This window comes from Schistocerca americana, chromosome 1, assembly GCF_021461395.2.
Source record: "Schistocerca americana isolate TAMUIC-IGC-003095 chromosome 1, iqSchAmer2.1, whole genome shotgun sequence".
NCBI lineage: Eukaryota > Metazoa > Arthropoda > Insecta > Orthoptera > Acrididae > Schistocerca > Schistocerca americana.
The window spans coordinates 810,871,782-810,896,883 of record NC_060119.1 but is presented as its reverse complement, the minus strand read 5'-3'; the positions used below and the strand labels follow the sequence as shown (position 1 = coordinate 810,896,883).

General features: G+C 44.3%; 1 protein-coding gene across 1 annotated transcript in view; it reads left to right on the top strand.

Annotated features, from left to right (window-relative positions):
- LOC124594325 (serine-rich adhesin for platelets) overlaps positions 1-25,102 on the top strand; it is a 111,073-nt gene that overhangs the window by 81,373 nt on the left and 4,598 nt on the right. The window contains exons 5-6 of the mRNA XM_047132691.1: positions 5,814-5,979; positions 14,234-14,607. Coding sequence (XP_046988647.1) covers positions 5,814-5,979; positions 14,234-14,607 — 540 coding nt within the window. The remainder of the gene's footprint in view (positions 1-5,813; positions 5,980-14,233; positions 14,608-25,102) is intronic.

Genomic DNA, 25,102 nt, shown 5'->3' with positions numbered 1-25,102 from the left:
GGTTTAAGTAGTTCTAAGTTCTAGGGGACTGATGACCTAAGATGTTAAGTCCCATAGTTCTCAGAGCCATTTGAACCATTTTTTTTTTCTGAGGTCATCAGTCCCCCAGACTTAGAACTACTTAAACCTAACTAACCTAAGGACATCACACACATCCATGCCCGAGGCAGGATTCGAACCTGCGACCGTAGCTGCCGCGTGGTTCCAGACTGAAGTGCCCAGAACCACTCGGCCACAGCGGCCGGCTTCAAGGAACTCATCGAGAGAATAGAAGGAGTGACCCATGAGGAAACTCTTCAGTTTCGATTTGAAAGCGCTTGGATTATTGCTATGATTTTTTAATTCTTGTGGTAGCTTGTTGAAAATGGATGCAGCAGTATACTCCACACATTTCTGCACAACATTTAAGGAAGTGCGATCCAAATGTAGATCGGATTTCTGCCGAGTATTAACTGAGTGAAAGCTGCTTATTCTTGGGAATGAGCTGATATTGTCAACAAGAAACGACAGTAAAAAGTATATAACTGAGAGGCCAATGTCAAAATACTCAGACTAGTGAACAGGGGTCGGCAAGAGGTTCGCGAACTTACACCACTTGTTTCCCGAACTGCCCGTTTCTGAGCCAAAAATATGCTTTTAGAATGGGAAGAGTTACCCCAAAATATAATACCATACGACATAAGCGAATGAAATTAAGCAAAGTAGACTAATTTTCGTATCAAACGATCACTTACTTCAGATACCGTTCGAACAATGAAAATGGCAGCATTAAGTCTTGGAACAAGATCCTGAACGTGGACTTTCCACGACAGTTTACTATCTAACTGGACGCCTTGAAGTTTGAAATGTTCGGTTTCACTAATCATATGCCCATTCTGGGAAATTAAAACATCGGGTTTTGTTGAATTGTGTGTTAGAAACTGTAAAAACTGAGTCTTAATGTTAGTTTGTTTCCTGCAAGCCATGAACTTATGTCATGAACTGCACTATTTGAAACAGTGCCAGCATTGCACAAAACATCTTTTACTACCAGGCTAGTGTCATCAGCAAACAGAAATATTTTAGAATCATCTTTAATACTAGAGGACGTATCATTTATACGAGCGTCACTCCAAAAGAAATGCACACTATTTTTGTAAAAATACAGTTTTCATTCTGCATGTGTGAAACTTTTACAGTGTGTAGATAAATCCTTCCCGCTTGTTTTCAAACTTAGTTCAACATGTTCCCGCGAGTGGCGCCATCACAACATGTCTTCAAGATGGCTGCTACACTTGACGTTCGTCAGAAGCAACGTGCTGTCATAGAATTCCTGTGCTGTGAAAACGAGACAACGGGAAACATTCACAAGAGGTTGAAAAAGGTCTATGGAAATGCTGCTGTCGATAGCAGTACAGTTAGTCGGTGGGCAAGCAGGTAACGTGATGAAAGTGGGCACGGCAATATTGAGGATTGTTCTCGCAGCGGCACGCCACGTACTGCACATATTCCAGACAATGTGCAGAGAGCTAACGAATTGATGACTGCTGACAGATGCATCACAGTGAACGAATTGTCACCCTTTGTTGGGATAGGGAAAGGAAGTGTTTGCAGAATACTGAAAGTGTTGGCGTTAAAAAAGGTTTGTGCCAGGTGGGTTCCCAGGATGTTGACAGTGGCTCACAAAGAAACAAGAAAAACGGTATGCAGCGAACTTTTGGAACAGTACGAGAATGGTGGAGATGAATTTCTTGGAATAATTGTGACAGGTGATGAAACATGGCTCCATCATTTTTCACCAGAGACGAAGAGGTAATCAACGGAGTGGCATCATGCAAATTCACCCAAGAAAACAAAATTCAAAACCACACCTTCTGCTGGAAAAGTTACGGATACGGTGTTTTTCGATTCCGAAGGACTCTTGCTTGTGGACATCATGCCAAGTGGAACCACCATAAATTCTGATGCATATGTGACGACACTGAAGAAACTTCAAGCTCGACTGAGTCGTGTTCGACCAAATCGGCAAAAGCAGGATGTTTTGCTGTTGCACGACAATGCACGGCCACATGTCAGCCAAAAAATCATGGAAGCGATCACAAAACTTGTATGGACAGTTCAACACCCGCCTTACAGTCCTGACCTGGCTCCATGCGACTATCATCTCTTTGGGAAACTGAAAGACTCTCTTCGTGGAACAAGGTTTGAAGATGATGACTCCCTTGTGCACGCTGCCAAACAGTGGCTCCAACAGGTTGGTCCAGTATTTTATCGTGCGGGTATACAGGTGCTGGTTCCAAGATGGCGTAAGGCAGTTGAGAGGGATGGAAATTATGTGGAGAAATGAAAATATTGTTCCTAAAGGATGTATCTACTCACTGTAAAATTTTCAAACATGTAGAATAAAAGATGGACTTAAAAAAATAGTGTGCATTTCTTTTGGAGTGACCCACGTACCAATAAGGAACAGGAGTGGCCCCAACACTGATCCTCCATTTAATCATGCCCCATTCAGACACCACATCATAGCCATTCTCAACACTGTGGAGAATAACGTTTTTCTGTCTGCTATCAAAGTAAGAGGTGAACCAATTGTGAGCTACTCCCCGCATTCCATAGCAGCCAGACTTCTGGAGCAACATTTTATGATCAACATAATCAAACGCTTTGGGTAAAAAGTAGGTCTAGCGTTCGAAACCTTTTGTTTTAATCCATCCACTTCCTCACAAGGAAAAGAGAATATAGCATTTTCACTTGTTAGACGACTTATAAAGCCGAACTGTCCATTTAATAGCAAATTATGTGTTGATCATGGAGCTGTACCGACCACCAATTTTCTGCTATCTGGCCACATGTCGGATGATAGCCGCTCGCCATTTGACACAGGACAGCATGTTAGGAAGCAACGGTCGCTGAGGAAACGGAAGCGACAACGCCTTACCCCGTCTGATGACTGTCTCCATTGGCTGTGCACACAGGATGACGACCCTGCTACTGATGGTGCTCTGTCCTCTGAAGTCCTGACACTTGATGACGCAACGTCCTTCTACGCCTCCATTTCCAGTCAGCGTCCACCTCCAGACATCGACCTTCCCTCACCTGCGTCTGACACGGTTGCTTCCCTTTGTGTGTCTGACGCTGCCTGTGGGCGCACCTCTGATAGTGTTCCACTGAACCGACCCAGTGAGACGTCTGTCTACCGGGCCGACGACGTCAATGCTAAGGATAGATATTCTGGAGGTGTACAGAGCGATGGATCACCCTTGATGGAGTCGTCTCCTTCCCCGTCACAGGGATGTGTCCTTCCGTGGGGGCCTAACAGGGAGTTCCCTGTGTTTCCCCCGTGTTTGCATCGCCCCATCCTCCTGTCGACGGTAGCTGTCCAGACTTATCACATAGCCACGATCAATGTCAACACCATTCGCGTATACCAAAAACTGGCTGTACTCCACGACATGCTGTATACTGCGGACGCTGATGTTGCTCTCCTTCAGGAGGTACACGTTGCAACTTTCTGTGCACCCCATGGTTTTACAGCACATGTCTCTTATGCTTCCCCTACTGGTAGTGGGGCGGCGATCCTCTTACGTAATGGTATCTTAGCTGATGCTGTTGCCTATCTCCCTGATGGCTCTCACGTTTAGAGGCGTCAGGATTGTCAATGTCTATGCGTCATCTGGTTCGGGTCAGCACTGTGAACGTTCCATTTTCTTCTCAGAAACAGTCACGCCTCGTTTCCTGGGTCGGTAGGATGCATTGATCATGGGAAGCAATTTCAACTGCACCCAGGCACCCAAATTTTTTCTCGCTGACACCTCCGTAAAATGATGAAAGGAATAAACTTTATCACTTACTATAATTTCGCTGTTTATGCAGTAAGACTGCAGCATTATACGTGACGTTTTAATTTAATATTTCTTTACTACCAACTCTATCGGCAACACATTTTGCAGACAATGTTCACATGTACCAATGAGTGTACCTGAAACGTTATATCATTGTACGACATAGTTGGGGAGATATGATGTTTTATACATGTAAGTTCGATTCTGTAATGAATCTGGATGGGACTTTACTGTTAATCAGTCTGATCTTGTCTTTGCAATTACTTCAGGAACCATACATAGGGATTTGTAGTATATTCTTAGATTCGTCACATAATGTTGGCTATAGAAACTTGGTAAGTAGGTTATCACGGGATGGTTTGGGTCTATCTTGAAGCATCTGCCAGTTCAGAATTTTCAATACCTCTATGACACTCTCCCGTAGGTCAGACAAACCTGTGACCACTCGTGCTGCACTGCCTTGCATGCGTCTATTATCCCCTGTTAGCCCTATTTGGTAGGGTCCCACGCCATTGAGTAATATTCTAGGTTTGTTGAATGAGTGTTTTGTGAGCAGCCATCTTTCCAGATTGATTGTGCTTTGTCTATGAGTGAGCGTATATGAAGGGCTTATTTCAGTAGTGGCACAAGTGCATTTTTGTTCATTTTAAGATACATAGTCCAAAAGTTAAATGAGCGCTGAAAAATCTACAGTTGAGATACCAGAAATATTCAAGCATATGGCTTCTTGCTGGAGACGAACCTTTCTTTCTGTTTGTTCGGATCATTAATGTCAGAAGCACTATAATCAGAAAAGTGGAGGTAATGGACTTGTACCACTATTGAAATAAGCCCTTCATATGATCATTCCACTTTGTATCCCTAAAAATCGTTACACCCAGATATTTGTATGAGCTGAGCGTTTCTAATTATGAATTTGTGATATTGTAGTTTTAGAATAGTACATGTTTTTCGTTTCGCAAAGTGTAGAGATTTCCATTTTTGAACATTTAAAGCGAGTTACCAGTCTTTGCACCGCTTTGAAATCTTGAAGATCTGACTGGCCATTTATGCAGAGTTTTTCTTCGGACATTGCCGCGTTATACAGGGTGTTTCACAACGATTTTTCAAAATTTGGAGACAGGCTTCTAACACCAAAATAAGAAAAAATGTTCAGTAAACATGGGCTCTAAAATTCATACCATACCATAAGAGCTATGAGCACTTGCTCTTCCTCGATACTGTGTAGCACATCTCTTCTACTGCAAGCTCTTTGGTTTAAATGGCTCTGAGCACTATGGGACTTAACTTCTAAGGTCATCAGTCCCCTAGAACTAAGGACATCACACACATCCATGTCCGAGGCAGGATTCGAACCTGCGACCGTAGCGGTCGCGCGGTTCCAGACTGTAGCGCCTAGAAACGCTCGGCCACTCCGGCGGGCCCAAGCTCTCTGCTTTCCATATTTTGGGAGGAGGCAGTACGGACCAAAACAAGAAAAAAAGTCCAGTAAAAGCTGCAATGTGCATACGTTACGAACTATGAGCTCTTGCTCATCTTCGATACTGTGAAACACGTCTCTTCTACGGAACAAGTGCTCGTAACTCTAAAGGTGAGCACTTACCAGCCCGAGGTTACTAGACATTTTTTTGTTGTTTCGTTTCATACTACCTCCTCTCAAAATATGGAAAGCAAAGAGATTGTAGTAGAAAAGATCTGTCTTACAGTTCTGAAGTTGAACAAGTGCTCATAGCTCTTAAGGTATGCACTTTAAAGCCCAACTTTTGTGGGCGTTTTTTTCTTGTTTTGATGTAATGAACCTGTCCGAAACTCCTAGAAGGTAACTCCATCATCTGCTAAAAGCGTGACATTGCTGTTAATATTGTCTCCCAAGTCATTAATACGACATTCGTTCCTTATCTCAAAGCACTCAGTTAAGATCCTGTAAGATTTTTATGGAGTCGCGCTCCAGTGTCCGGTATTCGCACTGTATGGAGCTCCCGATTGCAGACGGACTGCAGCGGCGCGAGCACGGAGGGCCGCGACGGGGAGATGTACTTCACGGTGTCGCCGTCGCCGCGCCAGCGTCGCCTGGTGCCCGTGCCCGCCGCCGTGTGGAGCGAGGGCGTGCACGCCGGCTACGACCCGCACATCGACGCCACCGTAGCGGCCATCGGTAAGGCGCTGTCTCCAGGCTTCAGCATCGTGCTCTACAGTGTTTTACAAAGGCTTTCTGTTATCATTGGTGGACGCATTGGCGAGCCTTCATCCGGTGCGCACTGCACCCGCATGCCAGCACCATGGGGGGGGGGGGGGGGGGGAGGACGGGGGGGGGGGCGCCGATGAATGAGTGCACGATCGGGCGTGGATTCTGGGTTTGGTTCTGAGGGGGGCTCACATTACTGATAGTGTCACTCCTCTCCATCTCCACCCTTCCACGCTTTCCCACGGATGGGAGTGCTTGCTCTGCAGAGCACTCCCACGCTGGCCACAGTTTTGGTACAGAGTTCCGTGATAGAGTGTCCCATTCCTCCACCAGCACGGCTGACAACTGACGGACGGTTGTTGGTGGATATGCACGTGCTGCAATAGTCTCCCAACGCGTCTCGTGCCCATTGGGATGTAAGTCGAAGGAAGGGGAAGGCCGAGTATCCTCTCGTTCCAGGAGCTCCTCCACTGCGCAGTTCAATGTGGTCTCGCAATGCCATCAATAAAAAAGAAGTCAGGGCCGAATCCACCTCCAAAAAGACGCATACGAGAACGGTGTACAGCACGTTGACCGGTGACATTTGGGGGTGGATATACCAATGCTAGACATACCTCCATATGGCAGTGGGAACAAATAATGCCCTCAGGAACATTGTCACACATGATTGTTTTGATGATCTAGGTGTGGGGAGGTGTAATGTCGTATTAGGGTGCTTGCCCTCCAAATCTTTGAACATGGTACGCTCACTGATCAATGCTATTGTGACACTGTACGTCTTTCCCATGCACGTCTTTTCAGGGATGCATTCCGTCATGACTTCATTTTAATGGATGAGAATGCGCGACAAAGTCAAACCGCGCAGGTGGAGCAATTCTTGGAACTAGTGGATATTCGTGGAATGGACTGGCGTGCCCATTCCCTCGAAATGTGGCTATTCGGGCTTTTTGGCGGGTGGTCACGTTATGTGACTGGACTGTGTAATATGGGCAAAACATACATTTTATGTGATAGGCTTCTAAATACTTGTGGCTCAGATTTTTAATTCAGCCTTTCTTCAAGTTAAATTGAAACTAGTTGCATTCTCGATGATTTGGTGAATACCAAACCTCAGAGAGTAATTTTCTGTAAATAATGGTGTTATCTGTAAAACTGTATGACTCATTAGATATTTTAGTGTTGTAGACATGATAATAAATGAAGAATCTAGAAGATTTGTTTTTACGTATATCCTACAACGAAATTAATATTTCAGTGTGTTTTAGAATACTTGAGCCAAATAAGCTAAACAACCTAATCTCATCATCAGCCGGGCGCACCAAGGTAGTGCTCGCATTCTGGTAATGGATAAGCTAAAGTAATCTATGTGTATGGGGTTGCTAGAGGTTAAATTTATCATTCGTTTTCCTCTCAGGATCATCTCTTGTTGTTCTTCTTCTGTTTTTGGGCGTCCTACAGATGTCGCTGCATGCCATGTCTCCGTCGCCAAACAACTCGATCTCACCATTCTTCCTCATCCTCTTCTATTCCTTTTCTCTCCATCGCTTCTTGGTTAACCCTTAGCCATCCTTTGTGTGGTCTTCCTCTTCTCCTCCTACCAGGATATTGCCACGAAAGTACGCTCTTTGACCATCTTTCTTCTTCCATTCTTCTGTCATCCTCTAATCAGCATAGCCGTCTTTCTTCTATTTTCGTACATAAAATTATAAGGAGAGTGCATCGTTTCTCTTATTTCCTCATTCCTTACGTGGTCAAGTTGGGAAATTCTGCATGCATTTCTCAAATGGTCAATTTCTAAAGCTGTCAGTCTCTTTTTACTTCTTTCTATGAATTCCCAGCACTCCCTCCGATAACTTCTTGTAGATTTCAAGACGCAATTGTATGAAAACATTTTAACCTTTAAACTCAATTTTGAGGATCAAAGTACAGTTTATAGTTTTTGGATAGCAGCCCTTCCCTGCCTAATCCGTTGTTGGACATCTCCGTCACATCTACCACCATGTGACAGGATACTTCAAACCTAGTAATTAAACTCTTTACACACTTTTCTATGAATTCCGCCGAAGTCCAAGTTACACACATCAAAAAAGTTTTGCATCACCTCGGTTCCGAGAGTCCCGGAACCTGTACAGAAAATTGGAATAGTGATCAACATAAACATCATTTGTGCCCTTTTTATTGCTCATGAAAACCACACATTACATGTTGTACCACCATACAGCGAGACCTTCAGAGATGGCGGTCCAGATTGCTGTGCACACTGGTGGGGTTCATGTCTGGGTAACATGCTGCCCACTCTAGTCGAGCGATGTCGTTATCCTGAAGGAAGTCGTTCACAAGATGTGCACGGTGTGGGCGCGAATTGTCGTCCATGAAGACGAATGCCTCGCCAATATGCTGCCGACATGGTTGCACTACCGGTTGGAGGGTGACATTCACGTATCGTACAGCCGTTACGGCGCCTTCCATAACCACCAGTGGCGCACGTCGGCCCCACATAATGCCACCGCAAAACAGCAGGGAACCTCCACCTTGTTGCACTCGCTGGACAGTGTGTCTAAGGCATTCACCCTGACCGGGTTTCCTCCAAACACTTCTCCGACAATTGTCTGGTTGAGGCATATGGGACACTCATCAGTGAAGAGAACGTGATGCGAATCCTGAGCGGTCCATTCGGCATGTTGTTGGGCCCATTTGCACCGCGCTGCATGATGTGGTTGCAAAGATGGACCTCGCCATGGGCATTGGGAGTGAAGTTGCGCATCATGCAGCCTCCTGTGCACAGTTTGAGTAGTAACACGACGCCCTGTTGCTGCACGAAAATTATTATTCAACATGGTGGCGCTGCTGTCATTCACTGCAGTAATAGCCCTTGGGCAGCCTGAACGACGCATGTCATAGACAGTTCCTGTCTCTCTGTATCTCCTCCATGTTCAAATAACATTGCTTTGGTTCACTCCGAGACGCCTGAACACTTCCCTTGTTGAGAGCCCTTCCTGGCACAAAGTAACCGCGTTATTGGCCGTCTATGCATGGTTGAACTACACACAACACGATCCGTATACCTCCTTCCTGGTGGAATGGCTGCAACTGATCGGCAGTCAGACCCCCTTCGTCTAATAGGCGCTGCTTGTGCATGGTTGTTTACATATTTGAGCGGGTTTAGTGACATCTCTGAACAGTCAAAAGGACTATGTCTGTGATACAATATTCACAGACAACGTCTATCTTCGGGGGTTCTGGGAACTGGGCTGATGCAAAACTTTTTTTGATGTGTGTATTTCCCTCCTATCTGCAACGTACGTATTCCGTCTTCTCGAAATTAATTTTTAAACCCTAATTGTTTACTTCTTAAGCATCTAAGAATATGTATCGCCTTCATCGTTTGCTGCAAGGACCTGACCATCAGCACAGAGAAGTCTATACATATACTGGTTCCCTACTTCAGTCCCCACACCGACACACTTTCTACACCGTAGATCCAGTGGCTTCTACTCACACAATATTGCTCAAAAGTATTTTGTAGTTGAACTAGTATGTTGGTAGGCAGGTTTACCTTTACGTGGAATTAAAACAAACCGACTGTTCGGAGAGAAGACTGATTGACCTCGCCACGGTTACATGTATTGATTACCGAGTGCAGGTAAACATGGACCCTGGCCGTAAACAGTGTTTCCAAGGGGTTCATAAGTATTTTGTAGAATGTGAAGACTGCAATATATCCAACTATATAAAGAAAATCAAATTCTAATATTTTCATTTACTGACAGCAATGCCTAAAACTGAGGGATGTTCAGTAGATTTCAGACAAGCTGTCTTAACAGTACTGAATCAAGGCGAAGTTCAGTCCTTGATTGGCATCTCAGAATAGGTCGTGAGTGTCTGAGGCTGTCTTCAGAAAAAAAGAGGACGATAGAGAGCAGTGCACGAAGTGGTCGATCCCGAAAAACCACCCAAAAAGAAGATAGGTTCATCCGAAGGCAATCAGTGGTAGATCCCAAGAAATCAGCTCAGGCAGTACTACGGGTAAACAGGGGGTGAAGGTCCGTGTTTCGACTGTTAAACGTCGCTTGGCAGCCACAGACCTGATTAGTAGGCGTTCTACTCGGAAACCTATGATAAGTTCAAAAAATAGGAAGGCCAGACTACGGTTTGCTAAGAAGTAAGCAACATGTGCCACTGAAGACTGGTCAAAAATTCTATGGAGTATTGAAAGCAAGTTTAATCTCTTGTCCTCAACCAGATGCAATATGTTCGACAGCTGATAAACAAGAGGAACGACAGACAGTACCAAGGACCCAGCATTAAGCCCAGAGGAGGAGCTATCATAACGCGAGGCTGCTTCTCACAAATCGGGTGTAGGTCCTCTCGTCGAAATGCGTGAGGTAGTGGATACTCTGAAGTATGATGAAATATTAATAGACCATACGCTGATCAGCCAAAACCCGACCTACTATCGATATAAACCCCTCTAGGCGATAGCAGCGTCACCTGGCGAGGAATGTCTGCTAGTCAGACATACATACGGGGCGTGTAGTATCAGTGAGCGTGCTGTCCATGTGTAGAATGGGGAAGGCGTGTGATCTGTCTGAGTTTGGCCAAGGGCAGATTGTAAAGGCTTGGCACAAGCATTTTGGTGCTGTGGTGAGTGTATTCAACATGTGGCCAAACCAAAGTAATACCATGTCCAGACATCGTGGCGTATGGCGGCCACCCCTCATTACAGATGTGAGACATCGTAGGCTGGGCAGACTGATAAAGCAGGACAGATGGCGAACTGTGGTGGATTTGACTTCAGACTTTATTCCTTGGCAGAGTACAAGTGCCTCTGAACACACAGTCCACTGAACACTCCTAACGATGAGCCTCCATATCCGACGACCCATGAATGTTGCAATGTTAACACCAGAACATCGACAACTATGACTCAAATGTGCACATGACCATCAGCACTGGACATTGAAGCAGTGGTGGAGTGTGGAGTTGTCTGATAAATCCCTATTCCTTCTTCATCATGCTGATGGGAGGGATGGCGTCAGAGCTCATCGCCCCCTCCCCGTAATTCACGGGAATTAGATGACTTGTGTGTGCAGATATGGTGCCAACTCCCTCCAGCGACCTAGCGAGGCCTCACTGCTTCCACGGCACTATGCGTCACTGCTGGCTGATCTACATCTACATCTACATTTATATTCCGCAACCCACCCAATGGTGTGTGGCGGAGGGCACCACTGTCATTACCTCCTTTCCTGTTCCAGTCGCGTATGATTCGCCGCAAAGCCTCCGTGCGCGCTCGAATCTCTCTAATTTTACATTCGTGATCTCCTCGGGAGGTATAAGTAGGGGGAAGCAATATATTCGATACCTCATCCAGAAACACACCCTCTCGAAACCTGGACAGCAAGCTACACCTCAATGCAGAGCGTCTCTCTTGCAGAGTCTGCCACTTGAGTTTGCTTAACACCTCCGTAACGCTATCACGCTTACAAATAACCCTGTGACGAAACGCGCCGCTCTTCTTTGGATCTTCTCTATCTCCTCTGTCAACCCGACCTGGTACGGATCCCACACTGATGAGCAATACTCAAGTATAGGTCGAATGAGTGTTTTGTAAGCCACCTCTTTTGTTGATGGACTACATTTCTACATTTTCTAAGGACTCTCCCAATGAATCTCAACCTGGCACCCGCCTTACCAACAATCAATTTTATGTGATCATTCCCCTCAAATCGTTCCGTACGTGTACTCCCAGATATTTTACAGAAGTAGCTGCTACCAGTGTTTGTTCCGCTATCATATAATCATACAATAAAGGGTCCTTCTTTCTATGTATTCGCAATACATTATATTTGTCTATGTTAAGGGTCAGTTGCCACTCCCTGACCAAGTACCTATCCGCTGCAGATCTTCCTGCATTTCGCTGCAATTTTCTAATGCTGCAACTTCTTTGTATACTACAGCATCATCCGCGAAAAGCCTCATGGAACTTCCGACACTATCTTCTAGGTCATTTATATATATTGTGAAAAGCAATGGTCCCATAACACTCCCCTGTGGCACGCCAGAGGTTACTTTAACGTCTCTACCTCACAGAAGATGAAATATGCCTCGCAATTGGAAATTCCAGCACGAAAACGATCCGAAGCACACTTCTGGCCACGTGAAGACAGTTTTGGAGCAGCACAAAGTAAAGGTATTTGAATGCCCAAGCCAAAGTCCAGATTTAAACGCCATAGAACATCTTTGGGGCGAGCTGGAAAGATGAGCTCGCCAACGAAATGTACCAATAAGGAGACTTTCTACAAACAATTGTGTGAGCAATGTAAAAAGATTTCTCAGGCGCAACTAGCCAAACTTATTGGTTCTGTGCCATCCAGATGTGCTGTGGTAATACATGCAAAGGCCCATGCAATCAAGTATTGTTTTTCTTCTGTTTAGTTTTAATAAAATACTTTTGAGTCTATATAATTGTTCATTTGTGTTTTATTATTGATGCAAAGATCGGAAATGTGTACGCTACTGGCCATTAAAATTGCTAAACCAAGAAGAAATGCAGATAATAAACGGGTATTCATTGGACAAAATTATTATTCCAGAACTGACATGTGATTACATTTTCAAGCAATTTGGGTGCATAGATCCTGAGAAATCAGTACCCAGAACAACCACCTCTGGCCGTAGTAACGGCCTTGATACGCCTGGGCATTGAGTCAAACAGAGCTTGGATGGCGTGTACAGGTACAGCTGCCCGTGCAGCTTCAACACGATACCACAGTTCATCAAGAGTAGTGACTGGCGTATTGTGACGAGCCAGTTGCTCGGCCACCATTGACCAGACGTTTTCAATTGGTGAGAGATCTTGAGAATGTGCTGGCCAGGGCAGCAGTCGAACATTTTCTGTATCCAGAATGGTCCGTACAGGACCTGCAACATGCAGTCGTGTATTATCCTGCTGAAATGTAGGGTTTCGCAGGGATCGAATGAAGGGTAGAGCCAAGGGTCGTTACACATCTGAAATTTATCGTCTACTGTTCAAAGTGCCGTCAATGCGAACAAGAGGTGACCGAGACGTGTAACCAATGGCACCCCATACCATCATGCCGGGTGTTACGCCAGTATGACGATGACGAATACACGCTTCCAAGGTACGTTCACCGCGATGTCGCCAAACACGGATGCGACCATCATGATGCGGTAAACAGAACCTGGATTCATCCGAAAAAATGACGTTTTGCCATTCGTGCACCCAGGTTCGTCGTTGAGTACACCATCGCAGGCGCTCCTGTCTGTGGTGCAGCGTCAAGGGTAACCGCAGCCACGGTCTCCCATCTTTTAGTCCATGCTGCAGCAAACGTCGTCGAATTGTTCGTGCAGATGGTTGTTGTCTTGCAAACGTCCCCATCTGTTGACTCAGGAATCGAGACGTGGCTGCACGATCCGTTACAGCCAAGTGGATAAGATGCCTGTCATCTCGACTGCTAGTGATACGAGGCCGTTGGGATCCAGCACGGCGTTCCTTATTACCCTCGTGAACCCACAGATTCCATATTCTGCTAACAGTCATTGGATCTCGACCAACGCGAGCAGCAATGACGCTATGCTATAAACCGCAATCGCGATAGGCTACAATCCGATCTTTATCAGAGTCGGAAATGTGATGGTACGCATTTCTTCTCCTTACACGAGGCATCACAACAACGTTTCACCAGGCAACGCCGGTCAACTGCTGTTTGTGTATGAGAAATCGGTTGGAAACTTTCCTTATGTCAGCACGTTGTAGGTGTAGCCACCGGCGCCAACCTCGTGTGAATGCTCTGAAAAGCTAATCATTTGCATATCACAGCATCTTCTTTCTGTCGGTTAAATTTCGCGTCTGTAGCACGTCATCTTTGTGGTGTAGCATTTTTAATGGCCAGTAGTGTAATATAAGTAAGAAAATTAAAGAAACGCTATAAAGATTTAATAATTATACTGTTTCACTTAAATTTGTTTTTCAAAAATACAAAATACTTTTGAGCGATATTGTGTATTTTAAAAGAGTATGGGAGGCAGACAGCGTCCTTGTTTCAGTCGTTTAGTTGTTCTGAAGGTCTCTGTAGTAATTTTGCTCTCCACTGTTTAAAATCACAACATCCCGCTTTCGGCCATTTGCACCGTCAGTGTCGGGAAGCCGGTTACGCGGCAGAGCTGTGATGTTAGCCGTTTGGTGGTGTGTGTGGCGCAGGCGCGGACACGCCGGTGAGTGTGGTGCTGGCGCTGCCGGGCCAGCAGGGGCAGGTGGCGCCGGGCGACGGGCTGTCGGCGCTGGAGCGCCGCCTGCTGACGCCGGAGGGCTGGGCGCGCGCGCTGCGCTGCGTGGCGCCCCGCCGCGGGCTGCAGCTGCAGGCTCCGCGCTTCGCGCACCGCTCGCTGCTCAACGCGACGGCGGCGCTGCGCCGGCTCGGCCTGCGCGACCTGCTGACGCGGGGGCGCGCCGACCTGCGCGGGCTCAGCGGCGGCCTCGCAGACCTCCACCTCGCGGACGTGCTCGCCGCCACACAGCTCTCCACCTGCGCGGGGCACTCTGCGCACGCCGAGGTCAGTTGCCCGTCTGCTCCTGTAAATCGTCCTCTCCGGGGAAGGCGCTCCGAGCTCTGGCTTATAGTGTCGCGAGACGGAGTACAACTTTGAACTGACAACCACTCGTTTATAGTCTCTACCGACCTTAGCCCAGTATACACTGAGGTGATAAATGTCGTTGCATGCCTACTAATGTCGCGTCGGACTTCCCTTTTCTCTGGCGTAGTGCACTAACTCTATACAGGGCGTTACAAAAAGGTACGGCCAAACTTTCAGGAAACATTCCTCACACACAAAGAAAGAAAATATGTTATGTGGACATGTATCCGGAAACGCTTACTTTCCATGTTAGAGCTCATTTTATTACTTCTCTTCAAATCACATTAATCATGGAATGGAAACACACAGCAACAGAACGTACCAGCGTGACTTCAAACACTTTGTTACAGGAAATGTTCAAAATGTCCTCCGTTAGCGAGGATACATGCATCCACCCTCCGCCGCATGGAATCCCTGATGCGATGATGCAGCCCTGGAGAATGGCGTATTGTATCACAGCCGTCCACAATACGAGCACGAAGAGTCTCTACATTTCGTACCGGGGTTGCGTAGACAAGAGCTTTCAAATGCCCCCATAAATGAAAGTCAAGAGGGTTGAGATCAGGAGAGCGTGGAGGCCATGGAATTGGTCCACCTCTATCAATCCATCGGTCACCGAATCTGTTGTTGAGAAGCGAACGAACACTTCGACTGAAATGTGCAGGAGCTCCATCGTGCATGAACCACATGTTGTGTCGTACTTGTAAAGGCACATGTTGTAGCGGCACAGGTAGAGTATTCCGTATGAAATCATGATAACGTGCTCCATTGAGCGTAGGTGGAAGAACATGCGGCCCAATCAAGACATCACCAACAATGCCTGCCCAAACGTTCACAGAAAAGCTGTGTTGATGACGTGATTGCACAATTGCGTGCGGATTCTCGTCAGTCCACACATGTTGATTGTAAAAATTTACAATTTGATCACGTTGGAATGAAGCCTCGTCCGTAAAGAGAACATTTGCACCGAAATGAGGATTGATACATTGTTGGATGAACCATTCGCAGAAGTGTGCCCGTGGAGGCCAATCAGCTGCTGATAGTGCCTGCACACTCTGTACATGGTACGGAAACAACTGGTTCTACCGTAGCACTCTCCATACAGTGACGTGGTCAACGTTACCTTGTACAACAGCAACTTCTCTGACGCTGACATTAGGGTTATCGTCAACTGCACGAAGAATTGCCTCGTCCATTGCAGGTGTCCTCGTCGTTCTAGGTCTTCCCCAGTCGCGAGTCATAGGCTGGAATGTTCCGTGCTCCCTAAGACGCCGATCAATTGCTTTGAATGTCTTCCTGTCGGGACACCTTCGTTCTGGAAATCTGTGTCGATACAAACGTACCGCGCCACGGCTATTGCCCTGTACTAATCCATACATCAAACGGGCATCTGCCAACTCCGCATTTGTAACCATTGCACTGACTGCAAAACCACGTTCGTGACGAACACTGACCTGTTGATGCTACGTACTGATGTGCTTGATGCTAGTACTGTAGAGCAATGAGTCGCATGTCAACACAAGCACCGAAGTCAACATTACCTTCCTTCAATTGGGCCAACTGGCGGTGAATCGAGGAAGTACAGTATATACTGACGAAACTAAAATGAGCTCTAACATGGAAATTAAGCGATTCCGGACACATGTCCACATAACGTCTTTTCTTTATTTGTGTGTGAGGAATGTTTGCTGAAAGTTTGGCCGTATCTTTTTGTAACACCCTGTATACTATGGACGCAACAAGCTGCTGAAGTCCCCCGCAGAAATATTGAGCCATTCCGCCACTATAGCCATCCGCAATTCAAAAAATGGTTCAAATGGCTCTGAGCACTTTGGGACTCAACTGCTGTGGTCATAAGTCCCCTAGAACTTAGAACTACTTAAACCTAACTAACCTAAGGACATCACACACAGCCATGCCCGAGGCAGGATTCGAACCTGCGACCGTAGCGGTCGTGCGGTTCCAGACTGTAGCGCCTTTAACCGCTCGGCCACTCTGGCCGGCCCATCCGTAATTGCCAAAGTGTTGCCAGTGTAGGAAGTCGAGCACGAACTCACCTCTCGATTATGCCCCACAAATATTCAGAGGGATTTATGTCGGCTATCTGGGCGGCAGCTGGAAAACCATTCTGGAGTTTAATTAGCAGTCTCCGAAAGGGCGGTAAGAAGGAAGTGACAAGTATTTTGGACACGTCAGGAAAACTGCTGGTGAATCCTGTTGATGCCTTGGGCAGATGGAGGGAATATTTTGAAGAGTTGCTCAATGTAGGTGAAAATACGATCAGTAATGTTTCAGATTTCGATGTACAATGGGACAGGAATGATGATGGAAATAGGATCACATTTGAGGAAGTGGAGAAAACGGTCAATAGATTGCAGTGCAATAAAGCAGCTGGGGTGGATGAAATTAAGTCGTAACTCATCAAATACAGTGGAATGTCAGGTCTTAAATGGCTACACAGGATAATTGAAATGGCCTGGGAGTCGGGACAGGTTCCATCAGACTGGACGAAAGCAGTAATCAGACCAATCTTTAAACGTGGAAACAGAAAAGATTGTAACAATTACAGAGGTATCTCTTTAATCAGCGTTGTGGGTAAAATCTTATCATGTATTGTTGAAAGGAAAGTGCGAGTACTAGTTGAGGACAAATTGGATGAAAATCAGTGTGCGTTTAGCCCTCTTAGAGGTTGCAGGACCAGATCTTTAGCTTACGGCAAATAATGGAGAAGTGTTACGAGTGGAACAGGGAATTGTGTCTATGCTTTATAGATCTAGAAAAGGCATATGACCGGGTTCCTAGGAGAAAGTTATTGTCTGTTCTACGAGATTATGGAATAGGAGGCAAACTTTTGCAAGCAATTAAAGGTCTTTACATAGATAGTCAGGCAGCAGTTAGAGTTGACGGTAATTTGAGTTCATGGTTCAGAGTAGTTTCAGGGGTAAGACAAGGTTGCAACCTGTCTCCACTGTTGTTCATATTATTTATGGCTCATATGTTGAAAACAATAGACTGGCTGGGTGAGATTGAGATATGTGAAAGCAAAATAAGCAGTCTCGCATATGCGGATGACTTAGTTGTGATGGCAGATTCGATTGAAAGTTTGCAAAGTAATATTTCAGAGCAAGATCAGAAATGTAAGGACTATGGTATGAAGATTAGCATCTCCAAAACGAAAGTAATGTCAGTGGGAAAGAGATATAAACGGACCGAGTACCAAATAGGAGGAACAAAGCTAGAACAGGTGGACAGTTTCAAGTACTTAGAATGCATATTCTCGCAGGATGGCAACATAGTGAAAGAACTGGAGGCGAGGTGTAGCAAAGCTAATGCAGTGAGCGCTCAGCTACGACCTACTCTCTTCTGCAAGAAGGAAGTCAGTACCAAGACTAAGTTATCTGTGCAACGTTCAATCTTTCGACCAACTTTGTTGTATGGCAGCGAAACCTTATCAATAAGGTTGAGGTTACGGATATGAAAGTAGCTAGGATGATTACAGGTACTAGTAGATGGGAACAATGACAGGAGGGTGTCCACAGTGAGGAAATCAAAGAAAAACTGGGAATGAACTCTATAGATGTAGCAGTCAGGGCGAACAGACTTAGATGGTGGGGTCATGTTACAGGCATGGGAGAAGCAAGGTTACCCATGAGACTCATGGGTTCATCAGTAGAGGGTACGAGGAGTCGGGGTAGACCAAGGAGAAGGTATCTGGATTCGGTTAAGAATGATTTTAAAGTAATAGGCTTAACATCAGAAGAGGCACCAATGTTAGTGCTGAATAGGGGATCATGGAGGAATTTTATAAGGGGGACTATGCTCCAAACTGAACGCTGAAAGGCAGAATCAATCTTAAATGATGATGATGATGATGATATGGGTGGCCAAATTATTCACTCGAATTGTCCAAACTAACCGCAAACAACTGTGGATGGTGACATGGCGCATCATAGTTTGGGAACGTGAAGACCATCATCCATGGCTGCAGACTGTCTCCAAGAAGCCGAACTTGACCATTTCGAGTAAATGATCAGTTCAGTTGGACAATGTAAACGCGGTCCACACCATTATGGAGCCATGACTGACTGGCACAGTGCCTTGTTGACAAATTGGGTCCCTGGATTCGTGGGGTCTGCGCCACATTCGAACCTTAACATCAGCGCTTAGTGACTAAAATCGGGACTCATTTGATCAGGCCACAGTTTTACAGTCGTCTAGGGTCGAACCGATATGATCACAAGCCCAAGAGGTGGGCTGCAGGTGATGTCGTGGTGATAGAAGAGGCACTTGCTTCGGCTGTCTGCTGCTATAGCCCGTTAACGCAAAATTTCGCCATACTGTCCTAACGAATACGCTGGTCGTCCGTCTCACACTGATTTCTGCAGTTATTTCAGGCAGCGTTGCTTGTCTGTTAGCACTGACAGCTCTACAGGAACGCAGCTGCTCTCAGTCGCTAAGTGAATGCCGTCGGCCAGTGCATTCTCCACAGTGAGAGATAATGCCCGAAATTTGGTATTCTCGGCGCACTCTTAACACTATGAATCTTTGAGTACTGTATTCCCTAACAATTTCCGAAATGGAATGTCCCATGTGTTTAGCTTCAACTACCATTCCGAGTTGAAAGTCTGTTAATTCTGGTTGTGGGGCCACAACCACACCGGGACCTTTCACATGAATCACGTGACTACAAATGACAGCTCTGCCAATCCACTGCCCTTTTATACCTTGTGTATGCGACACCACTGCCACCTATATACGTGCATTCACTATCCCACGACTTTCGTCACCTCAGCGTACATTGTAGCATACAAAGAATTATTGCTATTCTTCAGTGTTACCTTCATTATGGTCTGTTTCATGTGTCACATCCACTTCCCTATAGAAAAGCAGACGGCTTGCTAAACTTGTTACTGTCTACCGACAAAATCAGCCTAGAAATATCCTGGTAGATTAAAACCGTGTGCCAGGCCGAGACTCGAACCGGAGACCTTTGCCTTTTTCAGGCAACTCTTCTACCAACTGAGCTATGCAAGCATGACTCACGACCCACCCTCAAAGCTTTACTTCCACCAGAACATCTCCCACCTTCCAAACTTCGTAGGAGTTCTCATGCACATCTTGCACGTGACGTTCGGAATGCAGGAGAGGATGGTACTGCCAGAAGTAAAGCTGTGAGGACGGGTAATGAGTCGTGTTTGGATAGCTCAGTCAGTAGAACACTTTCCTGCGAAAGGCAAAGGTCCTATGTTCGGTCTGGCGCACAGTATTAATCTACCAGGAAGTTTCAAATTGCCCACACTCTGCTGCGGAGTGAAAATTCGCTCAGGAAAGTCAAGCTAGGTTGGCACTGTGGGAAAACTTTCAATGTCAGTCTAGTACCTTCTTTACTTATAGCTTCAACTAGCCCCCATTAGCCACGAAACTGACTGACTTCTAGGGACACACTACCAGCAAAAATTACTATACCTGGAAAGACAATGTCGATTTTGATCCGATGATGACATATGCTACCTGGGAGATAGAATATTAGTGATAATGGTTTCAGTGTTGTCTGCCAACCTGTCTTCCACTCACGCCACAGCATTGTCATGCATGGCTTGACTGGTGCCAACAGAAGATCACTTGGAAGATGAAGTGGCACAGCGTGGTCTTCAGCGATGAAAGCAGATTCTGCCTGCATGCAAGTGATGGTAATCTACCCATACAGTATAGACATGGTGAGCACTGTCTCATAAATTGCATTTATCCAAGACACACTGGTCCCAACCTAGGCCTTATGGTCTGGGGTGAGAAGCTGAAACTCTTTTATCTTTGGGGTTTCGGGAGGGGACACTAACCAGCACTCACTATGTGTAGAATAATGTCAGACCCATCTTTTGCCATTCTTGCAACAGGAAGGTGACGTATTGTCCACCCACACACTGCCCATGAAACACAGTGAGCTTTGCAAGACATGAATCAATTTTCTCAGCCAACATGATCTCTGCACTTGCCTCCAATTGAACATGTGGGGTACAATGAGATGAGAAGCGTCATGTTCAACTCACCATCCAACAACTCTTATTTAACTACATGAACACGCCGAGCAGGCATGGCATAATGTATTCCAAGACAGTATTCATCAACTGGATGACTGACTGGAAGCCAGTGTGAGCACATGCCGTGCCACCTGTGGAGTCTACACCACATACTAATATGGGTGTTCGAGCATGGGTCGATACCTGGTACTTCAGAACTGCTTGTGCTTTTGATCTGTAAATTTAATCATTTCATGTACTCCATACACACTAAATCTTAAGTGGATTGGAAATCTTTAAAAGGGTGGCAGTGCATTAGCTTACATCTCCTTCAACCCCACCATAGATAGGACCGCAAATTAAGGCCAAGTCCACCCAATATGCTCTCCCATGTGTCTGAACCACATCCTTCAATTAATGAGTAGTTCCCATGAGCCCTACTTCCATTGACATCATTGGCATCCATACTCAGTGACACAGCAAAAAGCCTCATCAGTATCCACTTTCCAACTCTCTCATGTGCCAACACAGCCTTGACACAGAGACTTATCAGCCGTGTGGTTCAATCGCATGCTCAGCCTGACAGCAGCCTAAAGACTTTGCCATACCAACTGATTCACACAGGGATTACAGAGAAGCAAATTAAGTAAGCACCACCTCTGCCGTTTAATACTAGCAACCTGACTTCAGAAATAAGGCTTTGGTTTATTCTTCATTTGAAGTAACTGTTGATTTAAAGCAGAACTCTAAAGCTATCAAATACTTAAATATTTCATGTAGGACAGTTAAAAATGACAATGTTAAGAACTGGACGAAGATACATTACTCGCATCTTAGTGAGAATTAAGGGAATCATACAATGTGGATCTGAATGTGCCTTCCAGACATTCATGAAATGCAGCTGTTCAAGGAAGTACAAAGCAATAGGCAAGGAATGACAGCTGGCCCACTCCCCCACCCTCTTCTTGAAAGAAAATAATTATGATCATTGCAAACCAATGATGGATGCTGCCTGCTACACAGACATCACTGTTAATTCAGAATTAGTTTGAAAAAAGCCAGAAAATCCAATAGATCTTGACTAGTAGCAATTGTATCTAGACATGTGTGATGTCAAATCTCAACAATATTTGGCTGTTCACCAATATTCACCCCTTATCTGAAAGTGTGAGTTGCCTCTGGGTTCTAAAATCTTTAAAGTGACATAGTACTTTCAGTTGGTTATGTTTTTCTGCTGTTGCCAGCCAATGTCAAAAACTTCTAAAAATAATAATGTACTTAATAATTATATCTATCAAAATGTTACCTGTGAGACAGCAAAATCTATACAAATATACACTAAGGTCCAGTTTGAGGTAATACGTGGCCCACAGCACTGACGAACTGGAGATCCCCTATACAGCATTATGTACTAAATGTATTATTTTACTTCTGTATAATATGTGAAGGTAATGACTGTTGAAGTTTTGTTTTACTAATTTAATAAGTTTCAGATACCATAGACTCAGATTTTTGAATCATTATCTGACAAATATAATGAATGTTAGTTGAAAGACTAAAACTGCTCATCACAGATAATTTTTATCAGTTCCATTCACACAGCAAAGAAAAATCACTGTTCAGACAGTTAAATAGTGTTTTGTATCCCTTCCCAATAAGCAAACTTTCTGACCCACTAAGGTGGTCATGCAGTATCAAGTCAGATTTTCAGGGAGTGGAGGCAAGTGCTGTCTCATCACATCAGGTCAGTCCTGGACTTTGTGAAAAAACATAAATTTATTAATATGAAATATAAATTTCAGTGCTATGAAGTCTTTTCTGAAAGTACTGATCTGGAGTGTAGTCTTGTACAAAAGTGAAACATGGAGAATAAACAGTTTAGGCAAGAAGAGCAAACAAGCTTTTCAAATGTAGTGTTCCAGAAGAACGTCATAGACTGCAAAACTAATGAAAAGATACTAAGCTGAATTAGAAAAAAGGAAAATTTTCAGTTTGACTTAAAGACTGCACTGATTGATGCAACATATATGAGGCATCAAGGAACTGACAATTTGGTTACGAAGGGAACTGTGGGGGTAAAAATTATAGATGGAGATAAAGATGCTTGCAGAGGACAGACTAGCATGAAAAGCTGTTTAAAACCTGTCTTCACACTGAAGGCCACAACAAGACTGAAGGAATCTCCAACAGAATACTAAGACTTGTTTTAAAAATAAGCAAAAGTTGTTCCACAGAAATAATTTAAATCTTTGCAATAACACGTTAACATAATGATGAGGTAGAAAAAGAGTTGTTTAAAAAAGGTACATATTAATGTAGCGAGAAATCACCACAGGTTACATACTATTTCATTTAGTACCAGTTTACCTCTTCAGATGAGAACATCTTTAAATATAATTTGCTTCGATGGCAATATATTAAAGGTTTAAAGTTCAACTCAGATGTAAACCTTTAACTTTCTGTCAGGACAATGAACATCTGAAGATGCACTCATCTGATGAGAAAAACTGGTAATAAATCGAATAATATGCAATCTGTAGTACCTTGCAGGCAATGTTTGTGTTTCTTATTGGTCCTTATGCCAACAGCAGTTGCAGGTATGGTGAAAGTGAAAGAAAAGAACGTCTCAAATGGAGCAGGGCAGCCACTAAAGACAAGGCAATAGTTCCATATAAGCAGTAAAAGGGACATGATGGAATATGATGGATTAATTAAAACCATTTTAAATGTTTTGGATTGGTTATGACAAGTTGCAATGAAAATTTGCCAAGAGAAACAAGTGAAAACAATAAAAATAACAGACTATTGAAGTATTCTTTAATTCTTTGTGCAGAATATGAATCGGAAAAGTAAACAGTAGAGATGAAATAAAGACACTTCTGGAAGGGATAACAGGTGAGGTCCATTAAACATCAAGTAGTATGTCCATGTTTAGCAATGGAAGTTAAGGAATGGCCTGAGCAAATTGTCACTTTTTTAGTGGAATTTATCACTGAAGCAATATTGCTTGATGTATCATGAGTAAAGAGTCGGAAAAGGAGTATTTACTTTTGTGGAATCATACATGAAGTGAATGGGCGAAAGCTGTAGAATGAACAACAACTTCCTTTGCCACATTGTGCACTAAGCTTAAACATGGGTGTGTTAAGTAAAACTGACTGTGGGCAAAAGTTCTAGCTCAAGATAATTCCTATGATTTCTTTATTGTCATTCTGAAGCACACTTTGAAGGGAAACTCACCGCAGTATCCATATAAGGTATAGCATACCCAATGGATTCAGAATATCCATTCTGCAGGATAATGTAAAATATCATATGTATTTATCTTTGCATCTCTTGAATTGTACATCAGTTTTAATTTCACAAAATAAACATTCACCAGACTTTATCTCAATAATGATAAATTCAAAATTGAAAGAAGAGTTAAGAAAGAAGCTTCCATATCAACTAACCTATTCTCAGTAGTCCTAGAGGGAGTTTCCAGATTTCTAAACTGGGCTAACATAAATGAGTGACATTCATTTTCCTATAGAACAGATAAATCTACAACAACTGATGGAAGAACATGATAAAGCAAGTTTGAAAGCATTCCAAATATGGTGTTGCTTCCTTGTGGCTAGGTAGGCCACGAAAATATTAGCATTGCCTCAGTTAGTGACATTTAGACTGCTAGAGAAGCTAAACTTTTTAAGTGGATGTTCAGGAATCGGCTACATGTAACCAAGCCATTCACGATAAATGCTAAAGACTGTCTCACAGATCTGGATTTATCAGACCTCAGAATAAGTATCCATTGATGGAACAAATTGCCACTATGATGTTTTCAAGAAGCCTAAAGTGATTTTAAGTTTCACAGTGCACAAGAAATCTTGTACTGCAAACTACATTGTTAAAGGTCTATGGTTGCCTTTAAAAAAAAAAAAAGTCTAATATTTGTCACATGTAAAAGTAAAGCTGCATATGGGATTTGTGGAGATCCAGCCCACAAATCATGTGAATTTTGTATGCTTCCTCTGAAATGTATAAGATGTCTTGATGATCACCTAATAGGCAGCAGAAAGAGCAAAGTTTATAATCAGGAAAGATAAATTTTGGGAGCTGAAGGCACAAGAAGATTTATGTATGGGTCTAAGCAGGAGAATCCACTCGACCATTCAGCAATTTTTCCTGATAAGGTTGTCAGAGTTTGCCTTCCAGAACAGTTAACAAGTTATGATGTGAAGGCAGCTGCTACAAGGCAGTGAATGTTTCAGAATAGAATCTGTTCAGGAACAGACAGAGCTTCTGCACAATGAACTGAAGAACACAACCTGTTTGGTGTGCTTCTTGGTAGTATTTTACTGCTAGCACTTTCCAAAATTATGTGAGAAATCTGCTAGTATACGTGCTCATCAAAAGAATAAACCTGATGTAAACAT